We start from the raw sequence: 16988 nt of genomic DNA, 5'->3' as shown, positions 1-16988 counted from the left end.
GTACATTTTTTTCCCTTAGATGCTCAGAAGTGTTCATTTTGGTGTTTTTCAGTACATTCATAGAGCTGAGCCATCATTCCTGTCTGCTTCTGTCACTTCAGAGTCTAATCTGACATTTCCATGTCTCAACAAGGAAAATGCTTGATAACCATTGCTCTGTCTAAAAACCTGTCTGTCCTAGGCATTTCTTTAGTGAAGTCATACAATATGTGTCACATTTTTCTTCCTTCCTTCAGTGTAATGTTTTAGGTTCATCCCTGTTGTAACAGGTATAGATACTTCATTTCTTCCTGTTGCTGAATTCTGTTCAGAAACATGGTTTACCACATTGCATTTATTCATTTATTGGCTGGTGAACATTTGTAGCATCTCTCCTTTTGTGCTGTTACAAATAATGCAGTTATGAATATTCATGTGTGAAATTTGGGGAGAATGCATATTTTTATGTTTTGTTTATGTAAATCTAAGAGTAGATCATTAAGTGATGGTGTTTAACATCTGTAAATTGCCTCATTTTTAAAAGTACTTTTCTATTTTTCTAGTTGTTAACAAGTATTATTTTTACTGAGTTGTTAAGACCATCCATGGACTACTAAAAATCCTGATAAACATATGTGAGCATCAGGATAGCAATCTGGCCATTTGTTGGCATTTTCGTTAACCTGTGAATGGTCTGCTTTTGTTTTGGTCCGCCCACCCCAGTCAGCTTGTGTCTTTGTACCCATTTCATCTTAAATGTGGAGTTCTACTCTAATGTATGTCCCGTTTCTTTGGAGAGCCTTACCTTGCATCTGTGGGTATTTAGTGACTACAGAGAGGAGAGGCCCAGCTATCTATGTTCACCATAGAGCACCAGAGACAATGTCCAACGCTAAAATGTTCTGGTGCTATAGGCTTCTGACATCGCTGCCTGCCAACTGGTGTTCTCTATAGGCAATTTACCATAGCTGGCTTTGCTCCTCCTGGTGGCAGATGGCCCTCCACCTCCAATTTATCATGAGAGAGAGCTTTTAAATGAACCTGTTCATAGGGCATCTTGTTCCCCACCCCAACCCATGGCTTACATTTAGAGTGGGAGTGTCTGAATCTAGGAAAACTGCATTCACAGTTTCTCTGAGTATTGCCAGACTCTTTCCAAAAAAAGTTGCCTCATTCTCCATTCTCACCAGCAGCACGAGTGTGGCCCATCCTAGTTTGGGTATCATTCTGTCATGCTGACTTTTGCTAATTAATGGATGTGAAATACATCTGAGTATCAGTTTCCGCTTGGATTTCCTCTTCTGTGAACCGTCTGTTTCTCCTCTGCTGGGTTCCCTCTTCTTAAAAGCAGAACTTATTTATTCCTGGTATAATGAGTAATACAGTTTGTATTTTTCTTGCTACAAATGCTAATGTGGTGGTGTCTGTTTCCATTCTCCTTTAAAAGAAAGACGAGCTGTGTACATGCTGACGGAGTAATGAATCTGTGTTTGTTCGCAGCCCAGATGTCAGAACATTCCTTCAAATGGACAGCCCCAGACATCAGTCAGATCCATCTGAAGATGAGGACGAAAGAAATACTCCGAAGGTAGCAGGAGGCACTGTGCTTACCAGAGTAGCATCCTCACAGATGCAGTCTTCCGTTAGAGCAGACTGACTGAGAACCAAGTCATCTTGTCTGTCTAGGCTTTCTGCACTGTGGAACACCTAAACCAGTAAACCATTTACTGACTGTTCCCCAACCCCTTCTTTCTTTTCATGTATATGTGTGTGCTCTTACATAGTTCATGTGTGTGGAGGCCCAAGGTTGATACTGGGGATCTTCTAAAGTGCACTTATATTTTACTCAGAGAAGCAGGGTGTTAGAGTCAGACCTATACGTCACTAGCATGGCTCGTCTTGCCAGGCAGCTTGCTCTGGGGATTCCTGTCTCCACCTTTGAGGCCGGAGTTACAGACGAGCCACCACGCCCACCTGGCACTTCTGTGGCTTCTGTGGATCCAAACTCCGGTCCTCTGGCTTTCATGACAAGTGCTTTTACCCACTGAGCCATCTCCCCAGCCCTGAGCATTGTCTCCTAGAAAATAGGTAGACATTGCCTTTTACAGTAAGGGGCATAATCCAGGTTATTCTTAATATTGAAACTAAGTAGAATAAGCGTATTTTTGGAAGTGATTTTTAGTATTCACCTTTGGGTGCTGTGAGGAAAACATGAAAATGTAAATCAGGGTATCATATAATAAAATTAAAAGTACAAGTAAATATATCATCTTGGCAAGCAGTTGATCAGTGCATGTCAGATATAAAAATTCCTCACTTAGGAATTTATACATGATAATCTTTCGCCGTGAAAAATCAGTGTTTTATTTCAGCATGGCCATGCTTGTCCTAATATATATCCTTTAAGTACTGACATACTAGTATGTGAAATCAGTATATACATTTTAAGCATATTCACATTGAAATATAGTTTCTTTAAAAGATATACAAAGGTGAAATGAAATGTAACTACTGGCATAATATAGTGACAAGGACATGGATATTTAAAAATCACCTGCCTCCTTCTACTTTGGCTTCAAAGTATGGGCTTATACTCTTCATAGAAGACAAGCCATTCAAATAGTACCTTTAGGGAGTAAAATCCATGTAAATATGACTTCTATTCTTGGGCTGCTAACTTGCTACTTCCGTAAACATTTGTTGGTTTAGGTTATTGAAAGAGTGTATTTGTCAAGAACTTTTTAATTACATTTATTTACTTGTGTGTGTGCACGCACATGAACACACATGCATGCCCACATGTGGACATGGGAGTGGAGGTCAGAGGACAACTGTGGGAGTTGGTTCTCTCCTTCCACCAAGTGGGTCCCATGGGAGTCGGCCTCAGCTCAGCAGGCTTGGCTACCCGCGGTGCCTCACCAGCTCAGTTACTAAGAACTTCTTAAGAAGCAGAGTACCAGACAAGTTCTTGTACGGTATCTGGAACTAAACCCTCTTGTTTGTAGGAACGGTGGCTTTAAGAAGATTTGGGGTGGGGTGCATGCCATGGCAGGTACGACTTGAGGGAGTAGATTCTGTCCTCCTCCACGAGGGTCCGAGAGATCAAACGCAGGTTTCAGGCTTGGAATGAAGCATCTTAACCCACCAAGACATTCCGCCAGCCCCAAAACCCTTTATTTTATTTACTCATTTTTTAAAGACATTTCATTCTGTTGTTCACACATACGGTGTGTTGCCTATAACTGTGGTGATCCCCATGCGTGCAGTGCCTGCAGAGTCCAAAAGAGGGTGTCAGATTCCCTGGAACTGCGGTTGTGAGCCACCCTGTCAGTGCTGGAAAACAAACCCGGGTCCTCTTGCAGAGCGGCCGGTGTTCCTAACCATGGAGCCACGTCTTCGGTGCCTCCTATCCCCCGTACCACAGCCATGGTAACCGGTTTTTGAATGTAAAAATGATTGCTCATATTAAAGTGTTTCAGCACTTAACCTCTCCTAAGCAGCTTTGCCTGTTAACTTTGACAGTTTAACTCTGAGTGTCCGTTCTGCCTCATCTTTCTCCTTGCAACTGCTCTTCAAAGTTCCCATAACACAAGGGACTGCTTATATTGGTTATATTTTAAGAATTAGGGCTTGAGGCTTCTTTGATGCATATTGTTGTCTGTGGTACACTTGTGTATTTTTATATCAAAGCATCCGTTGATTGACAGTCTTCTAACACTAAGGAGAATACTATTTTCCCTCACTAAACAGCCACATACTACCTCACAGAACATCAACCTGGGACCGACTGGAAATCCTCAGTAAGTTTAATTTACTTCAACTTTGTGTTTGAGAATGTGCATTTATGTGAAGTTACACCATTTTAACTGGAAGCCTGTGAAGTATGTCAGTGGTTACAGTGAATATAATGCTGACACACGCTTTGTTGCTCTAGCAGAGCACAACTAAAACGCTAGACTCTTTTGTTTTAAAACTGTTTACTTTGTTACGTGTGTGTGTGTCAGTCCGGTCACCACTGGTCAGCAGTTATGTGGGGCCTCATCCTGTTTGCTCCTGGAAGAGATTTGCCTGTATTTCCACGGTCACATTTGCTTCCCTCTGTTTAAAACAGTATTTCATTAAAGAACAAAGTAGCCCAAAGAACAGGTTCTTGTAGAAGAAATACACCTATATTTAGTTAGGTTTTTTACTGTGTCCTGCTTATTTTATTTTTAATTATTTAAGTAGCCCAAAGAACAGGTTCTTGTAGAAGAAATACACCTATATTTAGTTAGGTATTTTACTGTGTCCTGCTTATTTTATTTTTAATTTTTAGTTAACTTACTAAAAATGGCCTCTTTTTTTTAATGGCTTCTTATGACATTTTCATATATGTATTATTGTTTCGTTTATACCTGTCCACTCCCCCAACATACACCCCTTAGCTCCTCAGTCTCATTGGTCCTCTCCCTCTCTGCCAAATACTCTGGTTTCCTATTATTTGTATGTCTGTATGTACATATTGTTAAGCCTTGACTCAGCATAAGGAAGAAAATGTGTTTTGTCATTTCCTCTCTTGTTTTTATTCACCTTTCCCCTACTTCCAGATCCCTGCTTCCCCCTTCATAGTCTCGCTGCTTTTGCATGCTCTGTGTGTGATAGAGGATGTATGTATTTACGTCTAGATTGTGACAGAAGATTCGAGCTGTTTGCCCTCCTGAGTCTGGCTTATTTGCTTACTGCTTCCGTGTTAATCTTTACCTATTTTGATACTTAACCTAGACCTGGTGCTGGTTAAATGTGTGTTAACAGACTCCAAACCTTTTTATATTTATTTACTGATTGTACCGTGGTATGTGTATGGAGGCCAAAGGACAGCTTGTAGGAGTCAGTTCTTGTAAGTCATCAGGCTTGGTGGCAAGCACCTTCACCTGCCAGTTAATCAAATCAGTCTGTTGTTTTGTGTGGTTTTGTTAGATACCTAAATACCATGATCCCTCCAGTATGACTTAGGATTCAGGCTCTCTGGGAGAAAACACTTCTAGATGCTTAAGTTCAACACTCTACCTGTTACCGTCCTACACACAGCCAGTGCTGTTTTTATCTGCTAGGCTAACGTAAATAAAAGGCAATGTTGTCGGGCTCTGGTGTTTTGTTCCTGGCTTTCCTTCATTGCCATCCCCGAGAACAGCCCAGAGAACTTTCATTCCAATGTGCTGTAGGGACTTCTCTCCACCCGAAAACTTTCTTGGCATCTTTGTTGGGTGCTGGCGCCTAGTACCTTGTTTTTCAGAACTACTCAGTACCAAACACTGCTTGAACTTACGTAAAGTTTCTTCACCAATAGCAGTGCTTAGGTTTGTGATGAATAAAACTGGCTCAGAAAGAAACTACTCTGCGAGATATATCTGTATCTACATATTATTATGCATATAAAGGCTTGTTTCCTCTTAGAATATTACTGAGGTGTCTCTTAAAGAGGGCTTAACTAGGGCTTATATAATTTTAATTGGGAGGAGATCCTAGCTCTTAACAAAGGTGATGTACTAATGTTTAAACGTTCATATCTTAATTTCTAGAAGACTCATTTTTTTTTCCATTGTTAATTTCTTTCAGTGCTAAACCAACTGACTTTGATTTCTTAAAAGTTATTGGAAAGGGCAGCTTTGGCAAGGTAAGAGTTTTTAATGTTCCCTTCCATGAATAATCACTTAAGGAGTGTCTGCTTTACACGTGTGAGTCATTACATGTGTGAAGACCTTGCTTAATCTAAGAGCATCAGAGCCATCCTAGAACTTGACAGTGGCCATCCATGCCGAGAATGTCAGGGTTTCGAGGAAGTATCATAAGAGAATGTTGATTGATTAAATAAAACAGAATGAGCTAGCGGAGGGCAGGGTCCCTTCAGCCAGTAGGGACTTTAACATCCCAGACTTTTATTGATAATAAATGGATATTGGGCATCTTTTCTGGCTACTAATGGCCGACATCAGAGCCGTTGGGTTTTTTTTTGGGGGGGGGGGTGGAGCTGGAATGTTGGCCAAGTCCCAAGAGCAGGCTATTCTGTTTGCTGTTCAGGGTCAGTGGCCTTGAAACTGCAGGTTTAGCTGATGCGGTCTATGAGGTTTAGGCCAGAGCACCCGAGTTCTGGATGCGGCTCTTGAGGATGCGGGAACGTATGTATGTTCGAACAGAAGATAAAGTTAAGAAGTTTAACTTTGAGGCCCATGGTCTTGGTATAGTTGGGGGAGGCGAGTCCCCAAACCAGGGGAGGAATCCCACCCTCAGGAACTGGTAGGCTGGCAAACAGGCTGCTAATTGGCAGAACTTACCTGGAGTATGACCCGTGGATTCCAGTGGATCTCCTGAAGCTTACAAGAATCTTTTTAAGTTAACAAAAAGAGACAAATTGGCTTAGGAGACAATTTTTAATGTTAAAGCTCTGAACAGTCTTAAAACAACAGTAGCATATTTGGGAGAAGAGTTTTTATATACCTGAAATTACTTTCTTATTACCAACCTTAAAATACCTTCTTAGACCCTCAAACATTAGCAGAATCTCAGACCTTACATAAACTACATTTTTGAGAGGTGAAGCCTTGGTTTCTGCTGTTAAACTGATCTTCAAACCCATCAGAGACCTGAGAAGGATAAATTACCACGGGAAACATAATCCAAGCAGCCTTCCCATTAGGCTCCTGTGGTGGCTCTTGTGGGCACAAGTCCTAGGGCAGCATCGCAGCCTCAGTCTTCCGGGCTTCGGGTACTGGGCCCATAAAAGGGCTTTCCATGGAAGAGGAACTTGGGAGAATGATCAGCCTTATTTTGTTCAGGCAAAACGTGGTAGTCAGCTCTCCGGGTGTCTTATTTGTCCACAGTTCAGGCAAGGCCAGTGGGCCAGTTGGGGCAGTTCTGCCCAGTCTCACAGTATCCAGGTGGAGTCATCGTCACTTGCCCAGATCTTCCTAGAGGCCTCCGTGTCAGTCAGCATTTCAAGTGTGGCTCTGGTTCTGGTTCCGTTTGCTGATTTTCTTCTTAATTTTTATCTGTTGTCCAAATTTGCCTGTTACTAAAGAAAGAACTACACTGTGGGGGAGATCGGAGCTCTCAATGCCATGTCCTCGCATGCACCTTATGTTAGTATTGTCCGTCTGTCACAGCAAACCAGTGTTGACGCCCATATTAATGTACACGCGTCATTTACTCTGATTTTGTAGCTTTTGCCTTTTTCTAACCTACTGCCACTTTGCACATAGGTTTCTTGTCTGCTTAGTTCATCTTGGCTGTCAGTTCCTCAAACGTCTTTTGTTTTTTATGACCTTGACAGTGTTGAAGTTTCCCTGTAGGAAGCCCCTGTGTTGGGCTGCTCTGGTGTTTATGTCATGTTTAGACTTAGTTTGTGTGTTTGGACCAAACAGACAGTGGAGGTTTCAGAAGTAAGCACACACATGTCAAGAGTTGCTATGTGAGGTTTTCTCAGTGTCCTGGAACATGGTTAGTAATTACACAGCCTCGCTTGTGCTAGCCTCAGGTACTTACAGTTGTAGTCATGTATCGCACGGAGATGTCACTTTGGGGACATCACAGAGTGTACTCACGCAAGCTTAGATATTACAGCCTACTACGTGTCAATGCCGCTGTATGCATGTCAGTCATGGATCCAGTCATTGTTGTTATATGTAGTATGGCCTTGAAAATGTTTTTCTCGTCTGGTACAACATCCTCTGTTTTCTAGTATTACAGACAAGGCAAACCATTATAAAAGTACAGTGGACTGTGGTTGCCTCTTCCTCGGAACTCTTGTGAATTCAGACCCTGTAAGAGAAGCTTGTGTGGTTCAAGGCTGGTATATGCAAAAAGTCCTTGTATGGTGTTTATTTTGATGACTAATTTAGTAAAAATGTCATTCCCAATACATTAAGTAACAAATAAGTAATCTCAAATGATCAGTGCCATTTTCGTTTTATTAAAATACTTCAGAGAAAATCAGATTACACAAGTAAATTCAGTAATGTTCAGTACTCAAAACAAAATACAGGTCCCTTGTGGATTTGCTTTTTAGAAACTCTTGCAGTCTTAAAAATTTTAAAATTGCAAACTTTCTAATCATTTGCAAATCTTTCTAACAGGTTCTTCTTGCAAAACGAAAACTGGATGGAAAATTTTATGCTGTCAAAGTGTTACAGAAAAAAATAGTTCTCAACAGAAAGGAGGTAAAATAAAATAGCTCTTGTTTCTCCTGACCCTATTTTCTTTGTTAGCAGTTGTTTTCTGGTATATTATACAAATTGATATTTTGCATTTTTTTTTCCAGCAAAAACATATTATGGCTGAACGCAATGTGCTCTTGAAAAATGTGAAACATCCATTTTTGGTTGGATTGCACTATTCTTTCCAAACAACTGAGAAGCTTTATTTTGTTCTGGATTTTGTTAATGGAGGGGAGGTGAGTTTTATAATTAGCTGTCTAACACAGACGGTGGGTAGAAAAAAAAAGGTAACCTGAAATCCAAAAGGTTCTTATGCAAGCCTTGAGCTGATAGTGCCTTACCAACAGCTGTTTGCAGAGTGAAAGCAGTGTTCAGCAGACCACACACCCTGCAGGACATACAGGAGTGCGAAGCATCATGTGTGGTTTTGCCAGTGCCCCTCCCCGTAGTGAAGCCAGAGCAGGAGAGCTTCATGTTGTATCCTCTCCCTGATGGTGCATTCTGTATCTCAGCATGTTAAAGATTCTGATGAGATCTGTCTTGGAGAAAGGATTTTTTAAAAGAAAAGGACCGTTTTAATCACACAGTCCCCGCTTTTGTTTGTGCCAGTTAACCATGGTCCCCAAAACGCTTAAGCAGAGACTGTTGACACCCTTTCTGGAAATTTCTGCTGTTATTTATGTTAACCGACACAGTGAGAGTATGTGTAAAATACCACTTCCACGCCCGGGGCTCTGTCTCCTTGAGCAATATTCAGTGTCACAACAGCCACGTTCTGTAAGACAGAAACACAGGCACAGAAGACATTCAGCGGGTGGAGTCATGCAGTTAGACCACCAGAGTGAGCTCAGGCAGCCTGATGGCAGGTTTCAGGCAGTTAGCCATCCCATTCTTCTGCTTTCCAGCCCCCCACTGTTCTGATTTGTTTGACCTTTGATCCACAAGTGTCTCTAAAGTTGATTTAACTGGTAAGTTTAATAACACATTTACAAAGCGCTCATCTGTCCCTCCATCTCAGCAAAGAGGGAAGAATCAATGTTACTGTTCTTCAGTTAACTATAGAATAAAGGTGACCAAAAAAAAAAAAAAAGAGAACAAAGCTGGGCCTAGTGACTCATACCTTTACTCCCAGCACTCAGGAGGCAGAGGCAGGAGTATCTCTGAGTTTGAGGCCAGCCTGGGTCCTGAATGAGTTCCAAGAAACCCTATTTGGGGGGAAAAAAACAGGAGGGTTGGGGAGGAGAGACAGAGGGAGATAGCATAAATGTAAAACAAGTAGCCAGCAATAAGGACGTTTACATAGAAAGACTGTCAGGGCTCTTGTGTTCCACTTCGGAATCGAAGGCAGACATCTCAGTCACAAGCCTCTCGCCCACTTCCCCTGTTTGAAATGTTCATGGGAGATGTCTGAGTGGATGGGGCCCTGCAAGTTGCCTTTTCTGTGGTTTCTTCATAGTGTTTTAGGACAGCGGTTGTTGAGACCGACCGGCAAAAGTGGAGAGAGTCAGGCTCCTCATCTACACGATGAGCTCTGCGGGGGTAATTGGTTGGGGACGAAGCACTGTAGAATGTGCTGGTGGATGTAGGGGGAGTTAAATGTGGCTGCCTGTAGGTAGACTGGATGGAAAGAAAGACCAGGAAGAAGGTTAGAGGCGGAGTGTGGGTTCATCCTGTGCTCTGCTGATGTTAGCCGTTTTCTTTCAGGTGCGTTCTCTTGTTTTTACTGTTGTTTATTTTCTTCCTGACAGCCATACTTCACACTTCAACATGGGACATGAAGTTTTTGTATACTACTTAATCTCTTCGTTAGCGCCCAGTGGAGTTTCTACAAAAAATAAGTTAAGGGATGCTGGACATTGGCTTCTAAGCCAGCTTCCTCATCAGTTTCCTACATTTAACGCTGTTGGGGAGATTATTAGATAACACAAGTGTATAAAGACCTCAGCGTGGCTTTTGACTTATACAGAATTTTTTACTTATACAGATTTTTCCTGGTCTTTTCTGAAGTCTGGAATGGTGTGGATGCTGTCCCCCTGAGAACTGAGCAGCGCACGTGGGAGATGAGAGAAGTTAGTGAGGGCAGCAAAGGCGCATGATTGAAGGCAGGAGTGGAACAGTAGCTAGATAAGAGATAGATACACGGTTGAAGGAGAGATATGGATGGTACAGTCCTGCATTCTTGTGAACTTTCATCCTCTGTTCAGAAACAGTATTCTTGTCTAATGCCATGTGTGACTGGTACTAAGTAGCCTTTCTCTCAATTTTGCAGTTATTTTTTCACTTACAAAGAGAGCGGTCTTTTCCTGAACACAGAGCGAGGTTCTATGCTGCTGAAATTGCCAGTGCCTTGGGTTACCTGCACTCCATCAAAATAGTCTACAGGTGAATCGTTTGTTTAAATTACATGGAAAGTACCTCTTAACATATTTCACGTCAGATAATACTCAGATTTTTTTTTTCTTTTATAGAGACCTGAAACCAGAAAATATTCTTTTGGATTCAATGGTAAGCGTGTTTAAAAATCTTTTTAAGAAATTGTTTTTTAAAATTTTACAGTTTTCATTTTGTTGTTGTTATGCGTCGTAGGAAACCATCTGAAGGGTTCCATACTATATATATATGGTTGCATTTCTGTTATATCTTGAAGTAACATTTTGTGTTAAGGAATCCTTTTAGTGTTGATGAGGGGACAAGGCTGAGAAAAGAGATACCACAAAAAACACAGGACTAGCATGGACGGCCCCTTTGTGAGGAAGTAGCTCTCTGTTTTGACTGTGGGGAGAGCCGCAGCAATACAGATACCACATAGAGCTACACACCTACACATGGGGTTATACGCACCCCAAAGAGTGACACCAAACAAGGTCAGCATTGTAATGGGCAGCTTTGCACAATGTCAGCTTCTTGTTTGACATTTGAGCAAAGTTTCACCCTCGGGGTGACCTGGGTGAGGTTATAGTCTCTACTGTTTTTGCTGTTTCATTTGTTTTTATAGTTATCTCTAAATAAAAAGGGTTTCAGAATTGGCAGTTCAGGTGCAGGGATATAACGTGGCGGGTAAAGTCATCGCCTAGCAGGCAGGAAGCCCTGGCTTCACCTTACTTTAAAAAAAGAAAAAAAAAAAAAGCATGGCCTCAGGTGCACATACGTGTAATTAAGCTTAAAGCCAGCCTGGGCTATATGAGACTCTGCCTCAAAGAAACAAGAAAGAATGGCCGACAATATTACACAATGGGTTAAGGACACTACGGCACAAGTCCAGCAGAATTCAGTCTCCAGGACCAATGGTGGAAGGAGAGAGCCACCTCTTGAAAGTTGTCTGACCTGCACATAAGCACTTCTGTCTTCCTCTCCCCTCCCCCTCCCTCTCCTTTTCACACAGGGATACTCAGACCCCACAGAAAGACCCATACACACAATAAACAAACAAATACATGTAAAACACTTTAAGGGGCTTGAGGGATTGATCAGTGGTTAAGAGCATTTGCTAGTCTACGGCAGACCCAGCATTTTTATCAGGTGGCTCACAACCACCCGAATCTCTAGTTACAGAGGGTCTGATGCCTCTGGTATTCTCTGGCACCTGCCTTCATGTGGTATAGACAGATTCACAGAAGCGCAGGTGCCTACACACAAAATAAAGAGTTGTTACAGTTAAAGCTTGTTAATTCATATCTGTACGTTGCTTTATCTTCCTGCCTTGTGTTTGTCAGGGACATGTTGTCTTAACAGATTTTGGGCTTTGCAAAGAAGGAATTGCTATTTCTGATACCACTACGACCTTTTGTGGGACACCAGAGGTAAGAAATATATCTGGCTGTCGATATAAATACAAATATAAATACAGGTCACATACTGCATATACAAAAGATGGGAAATAAAACTTGTTGAAGCTCCCAGCTTTCTGGAGATTGAGAGTGTACAGAGGGTATAGATTTAGAGTGCATTTTCCCCTGTGTCTGTTAAGTACAAGACCCTTTTTGAATGTTCTAACAGATAACATGCTTATATGTTTATGGTATGAAAAGTAAAAATTTCCTAAAGTTCATTGTGGGGGTAGTTGCCCCATACTATAAATATGCTTACAGCGTTGAGTTGTAGACTTGAAAGAGTATTGGACAGTGTATAAATACCTTATTAAAGCTGTGCTTTCAAATGAGCTATATCTATATACTCACGCATATAGTCCTATAAGATATGATTAACATAATGAAACCTATACACCTAAAGAAGATAAACAAGAAAGAGGACCTGGGTTAAGATGATCAGTCTTCACTTAGAAAGACAAATGGGGTGGACATTGGATATAGGAGAAAACAAGTAACAGGACAGGAGCCTACCGCAGAGGGCCTCTGAAAGACTCTACCTAGCAGTGTATCAAAGCAGATACTAAGACTCATAACCAAACCTTCGGCAGAGTGCAGGGAATTATATGAGAGAAGGGGGAGTTAGTATGACATGGAAAGGATGGGAGCTCCACAGGACCAAATATATGTGGGCACAGGGGTCTTTCTGAGACTGATACTCTACCAAGGACCATGTATGGATATAACCTAGAACCTCTGCTCTGATGAAGCCCATGGTAGCTCAGTACCCAATTGGTTTCCCATAGCAAGGGGAACAGGGACTATTTCTGACATGAACTCTTTGACTTCCCCACCCCCCAAGGAAGGAGCAGTCCTGCTAGGCCACAGAGGAGGACTTTGCAGCCAGTCCTGAAAATACCTGTTAAAACAGGGTCAGATGAAAGGGGAGGAGGTCCTCCCCAATCAGTGGACTTGGAAAGGGGCAGGGAGGAGATGAGGGAGGGAGGGAGGGTTTGAGAGGGAATGAGGGAGCGGGATACAGCTGGAATACAGAATTAATAAATTGTAACTAATTATAAAAAATTATAAAAATAAATGAGCTGTATGGATAGATGGTGATGTCATGTGCCTTTAATCTCAGCATTTGGGAGGCAGAGGCAGGCGAACAGCCAAATTTCAGGCCAGCCTGGCCTACAGAGTTAGTTCCTGGACAGCCATGACTACACAAAGAAACCCTGTCTCCAAAACTCCCACCCCACAAGAAAAGCTGTTTTAGGGCTGGAGATGCAGCTCAGCAATTACGAGCACTTGCTGCTCTTGCACAAACCAAGATACTTCCAGGACATCAAACAGCATCTTTTGTCCTGTTAGGGCTCTGCATGCATGTGTGGTGCACATACATGTCTGCATGCAAAATACACACATAAAATTCAGTCTAAACTAACTGTTGTTTGTTTGTCTAGCCTACTAAACTTACTGTATTCTAGTCTTTTTTTTTTCTTCCTAATCTTTTTTTATGTTTTTTTTTTCCAGACGGGTTTTCTCTGTATAGCCTCGGCTGTCCTGGAACTCATTTTGTAGATCAGGGTTTTCTTGAACTCACAGTGATCCAGCTGCCCTGCCTCCCGAGTGCTGGGATTAAAGTAGTATGCCACCACCTCCTGGCAGCTACTGTAATTCTTAATAATAATTCTCACTACAAAGGAAGAAATGGGTAATTGATAGATTTAGAATTATTTTTTAACTTGAGCATGGTGGCAGGAAGCTTTCCTTAGCTCAAGAATTTAAGGCCAGCCTTAAATGTAGTGAGTCTGTAAAAACGAGGGAGCACATGAAGTCTTTGTTCAAGTGGAAACATTTTAAATGAATTTTTTTTTTTTTTTGAGACAGAGTCTTACTTAGCCCAGGCTGATCTCCAAGTCCCAGTTCTCCTAACGTCTTCCCAAGTTCTAGAATAAAGGCATGTACTGCTGCTTCTGGCTACATTCTAAAGTAATAAGTCTGCTGGCAGTCTTTCTCCCAAAACATAGTCAGCATGATGAGTCCTATGCTTCCTGCTCTTTTCTGCATGGCTTTCATCTCTGGACAAATTGCTGTGTGCTTATATTTTCACGTGTTCAGTTGATATTACCAAAAACAAAAACATAACAAAACATTGTGACAGAAAGAATGTACAACTCACTGACAATCCAAATAGGCCTTTAGTATGAGTAATAGCACCTGAAGTTTGTTCACTTTATCAATTGCTAGGTTCTGTCCTTTGCTCCGTGAGTTGCTGTAATGCTCTCATTTTTTTTTTTTTTTTTCTTTTCTGTAGTACCTTGCACCTGAAGTGATCAGAAAGCAGCCCTATGACAACACTGTGGACTGGTGGTGCCTGGGTGCTGTTCTGTATGAAATGCTGTATGGGCTGGTATGTGTCTCTATTCTTCATTATTCCACTGCACCATTGATAACATAATAATCCATAATCTTAAAGATGCTATGTAGTACCAATAAAGCAGGACTGGCCTTGTTAAATGACTCCAAAACCATGTTCGGAATGTGTACATAAAGAAAAAATGTTATTTTTAAACACCAGTATACTATTTCTGTATTACTTGAGTCATTTTCCTTCTGGAAGTTTTAGAAACCTAGTCATAACATTGAACTTAGATATTTTCTTGCATTTTGTTTATACCAGATATCACCTGCCTAATTTTTAAAAAGATGGAAATAAAGAGTTTTCAATTATTAACATATTACTCTTATGTTTTAAAAGATAATGCCTTTGGGAGTTTGCCTTTCATTCCATTTTTATAGGATCGAATTAATGCCTACATTTCCAGGTTTTATACCACTAGATATCACCTATACCACCCATTTACCTTCTCTGAAAATATCTTGGCTCTTTTCCCCTGTTGGGGGGATAAAAAATAAAAAGAAGGAAATGATGTTTGCTGTGCAGTTGAATTCCACAGTTTTCAGTAAGCATGCCTATGACCAGCCAGAGCTGTTGGTCAAAACCAAGTTTTATTATTACACTGAGATACCATTCCAACTCAGTGCAACCTACTTAGGCTTTTTAGTTTACATATCTTTGTAAGAGTGTATTTGTTTTTCTTTTATGTGGGGTGTGCACGCATGTACCAATTTTGCTAAATTGGCAAGTTAGCAAGCCCTAAGTAGCCTTGTGTTTCTGCACCCCACACTGTGGTTTCAGGGGTGCCTGGCATTTTACGTGGGTACTGAAGACCTGAGCTCAGGTCCTGGCTTACACAGCAAGTACTTTAGTAACTGAGCCATCTCCTCAGCACTTAAATTTTGCTTTTCCTTGCCCCATTTAAAATATTTGGAATTGCTTTGTAGATAGTCTCTGTGACCGACCTACAAAAACTGTGGAGCTCAGTGAAGTTAGGCCTATTTTAGATTCCAAAGAATGATAGACAGCACGCTCCTTCCCTCAGTGGTGGTGTGTTAAAAGCTACTTTTTAAGTCATGCTAGTGACAGTGGGTGTCAGATAGCCACTTAATACCTTAACTTTATTTAGTCATTGACTGTCAGAATTGATATTTCAGAATCCTTTGTATTTCTTTGAAGGACTTTGGAAGTATAAAATAAGATATTTTAAAAGGTAAAATTTTTTTTTCTCTCTTATGAGAAGGAACAAAAAACTGACAGGGCTATTAAACTCCCTAAACTTTAAATATTATTTTTATTCCAAAACTTTTAGCTAGATAATTAGCTATAATGCATTCTCCTACAACTGAACCATCACATGTACTTAGGAAGAAACACTTATCTTCAGGTCTCTACTTTTTTGATGACTTTATTCTCAAGTCTTAAATCATTTGATATTTCATCTGTCTGGAATGCCTATTACCAGTGATTCTCTCATTATACCTATGTGTGTTAGTCACTGTTCTCTGACTGAAGAGATACCACGACCAAGGTAACTCCTATAAAAGAGCATTTAGTTGTGGTCTTGTTGGCAGTTTCAGAGGCGTAGTCCATTACCATCGTGGTGAAGAAGATGGCACTGAAACAATAGCTGAGAGCTATATCCTGATCCACGGGCCAAGGGACAGAAGGAGACCTGGCATGGGCTTCTGAAACCTGAAAGTCCACCCCTAGTGACACACTTCCTCCAATAAGGCCACACCTCTTAGTCCTCCTAATCCTTTCAAATAGTGCCACTGCTTGATGACTAAGCATTCAAATATGAGCCTTTGGGGACAATTCTTATTCAAACCACCACCCTGTGATTTGGCCAATCATTGTTTTTCTAAAACATACAATTACAAGTGTGTGATTAAAAAAGCAGTCTACAGAGAGCTACTAAAAAAACAAGCAAACAGATCCTACTTTCCCCAGTGAACATGTGTTAATCTCAATAGTGCATTAGGCTTTAGGAGCTCTTTGCCACAAGTACTGACGTCTGCATTCCCCAAGAGGGCCATGAGTTTCTGCAGTTCTCATACCCAGCTGCTCTCTGAAGACCAAAGCCAAGTCCAGCATCTTTTCTTTTTGAACACAGTGTTTCACTGTGTGGGTCCTAGCTGGCCTGGAATTCACTGTATAGACCATGCTGGGACCGAGATCCATCTGCCTCTACCTTCTGAGTGCTGGGATTAGAGGTGTGGGCCACCTCACTCGGCACTCCAACCTTTTTTTATCCATCTTCACGTAATTCACTAACCTCTGTTGTTTTGCTTTGCTTTTATTTTCCCAGCCTCCTTTTTACTGCCGCGATGTTGCTGAAATGTATGATAATATTCTTCACAAGCCCCTAAACTTGAGACCAGGAGTGAGCCTCACAGCCTGGTCCATTCTGGAAGAACTCCTAGAAAAAAACAGGCAAAATCGACTTGGTGCCAAAGAAGACTTTGTAAGTAAATTTCTGAATACTGACTGTTGCATTTTATTTTTCTTATTTTTGTTTGTGAGCCTAGCCTTTTTAATAGCTGAGCCATCTGACCAGCCCATTTTTTTTTTCTCAATGCTCTCTCTTGTTTGAATTTTGAGTCACAGTCT

General features: G+C 41.3%; 1 protein-coding gene and 1 long non-coding RNA gene across 6 annotated transcripts in view; one reads left to right on the top strand and one right to left on the bottom strand.

The window, feature by feature from the left end:
- Nucleotides 1-16988, top strand: part of Sgk3 (serum/glucocorticoid regulated kinase family member 3) — a 93209-nt gene that overhangs the window by 70498 nt on the left and 5723 nt on the right. For 4 of the 5 annotated variants that reach the window (XM_021644433.2, XM_060385889.1, XM_060385890.1 and 1 more), the window contains exons 6-15: nt 1480-1567; nt 3730-3779; nt 5575-5632; nt 8088-8171; nt 8273-8404; nt 10438-10550; nt 10637-10673; nt 11882-11968; nt 14292-14387; nt 16687-16842. In XM_021644433.2, the coding sequence (XP_021500108.1) occupies nt 1480-1567; nt 3730-3779; nt 5575-5632; nt 8088-8171; nt 8273-8404; nt 10438-10550; nt 10637-10673; nt 11882-11968; nt 14292-14387; nt 16687-16842 (901 nt within the window). The remainder of the gene's footprint in view (nt 1-1479; nt 1568-3729; nt 3780-5574; nt 5633-8087; nt 8172-8272; nt 8405-10437; nt 10551-10636; nt 10674-11881; nt 11969-14291; nt 14388-16686; nt 16843-16988) is intronic. The other variant, XM_060385891.1, reaches the window with a different exon arrangement.
- On the bottom strand, nt 7905-16767 carry LOC132654754 (uncharacterized). Its single transcript, XR_009592469.1, has 2 exons — nt 16654-16767; nt 7905-8943 (listed from the first exon to the last, which is right to left on the bottom strand). It is a non-coding gene; the product is annotated as an uncharacterized LOC132654754 (long non-coding RNA).

Source organism: Meriones unguiculatus, chromosome 6 (genome assembly GCF_030254825.1).
Source record: "Meriones unguiculatus strain TT.TT164.6M chromosome 6, Bangor_MerUng_6.1, whole genome shotgun sequence".
Lineage (NCBI taxonomy): Eukaryota > Metazoa > Chordata > Mammalia > Rodentia > Muridae > Meriones > Meriones unguiculatus.
Note: the sequence above shows the minus strand (reverse complement) of the source record. Positions and strands in the feature narration are given on the sequence as shown.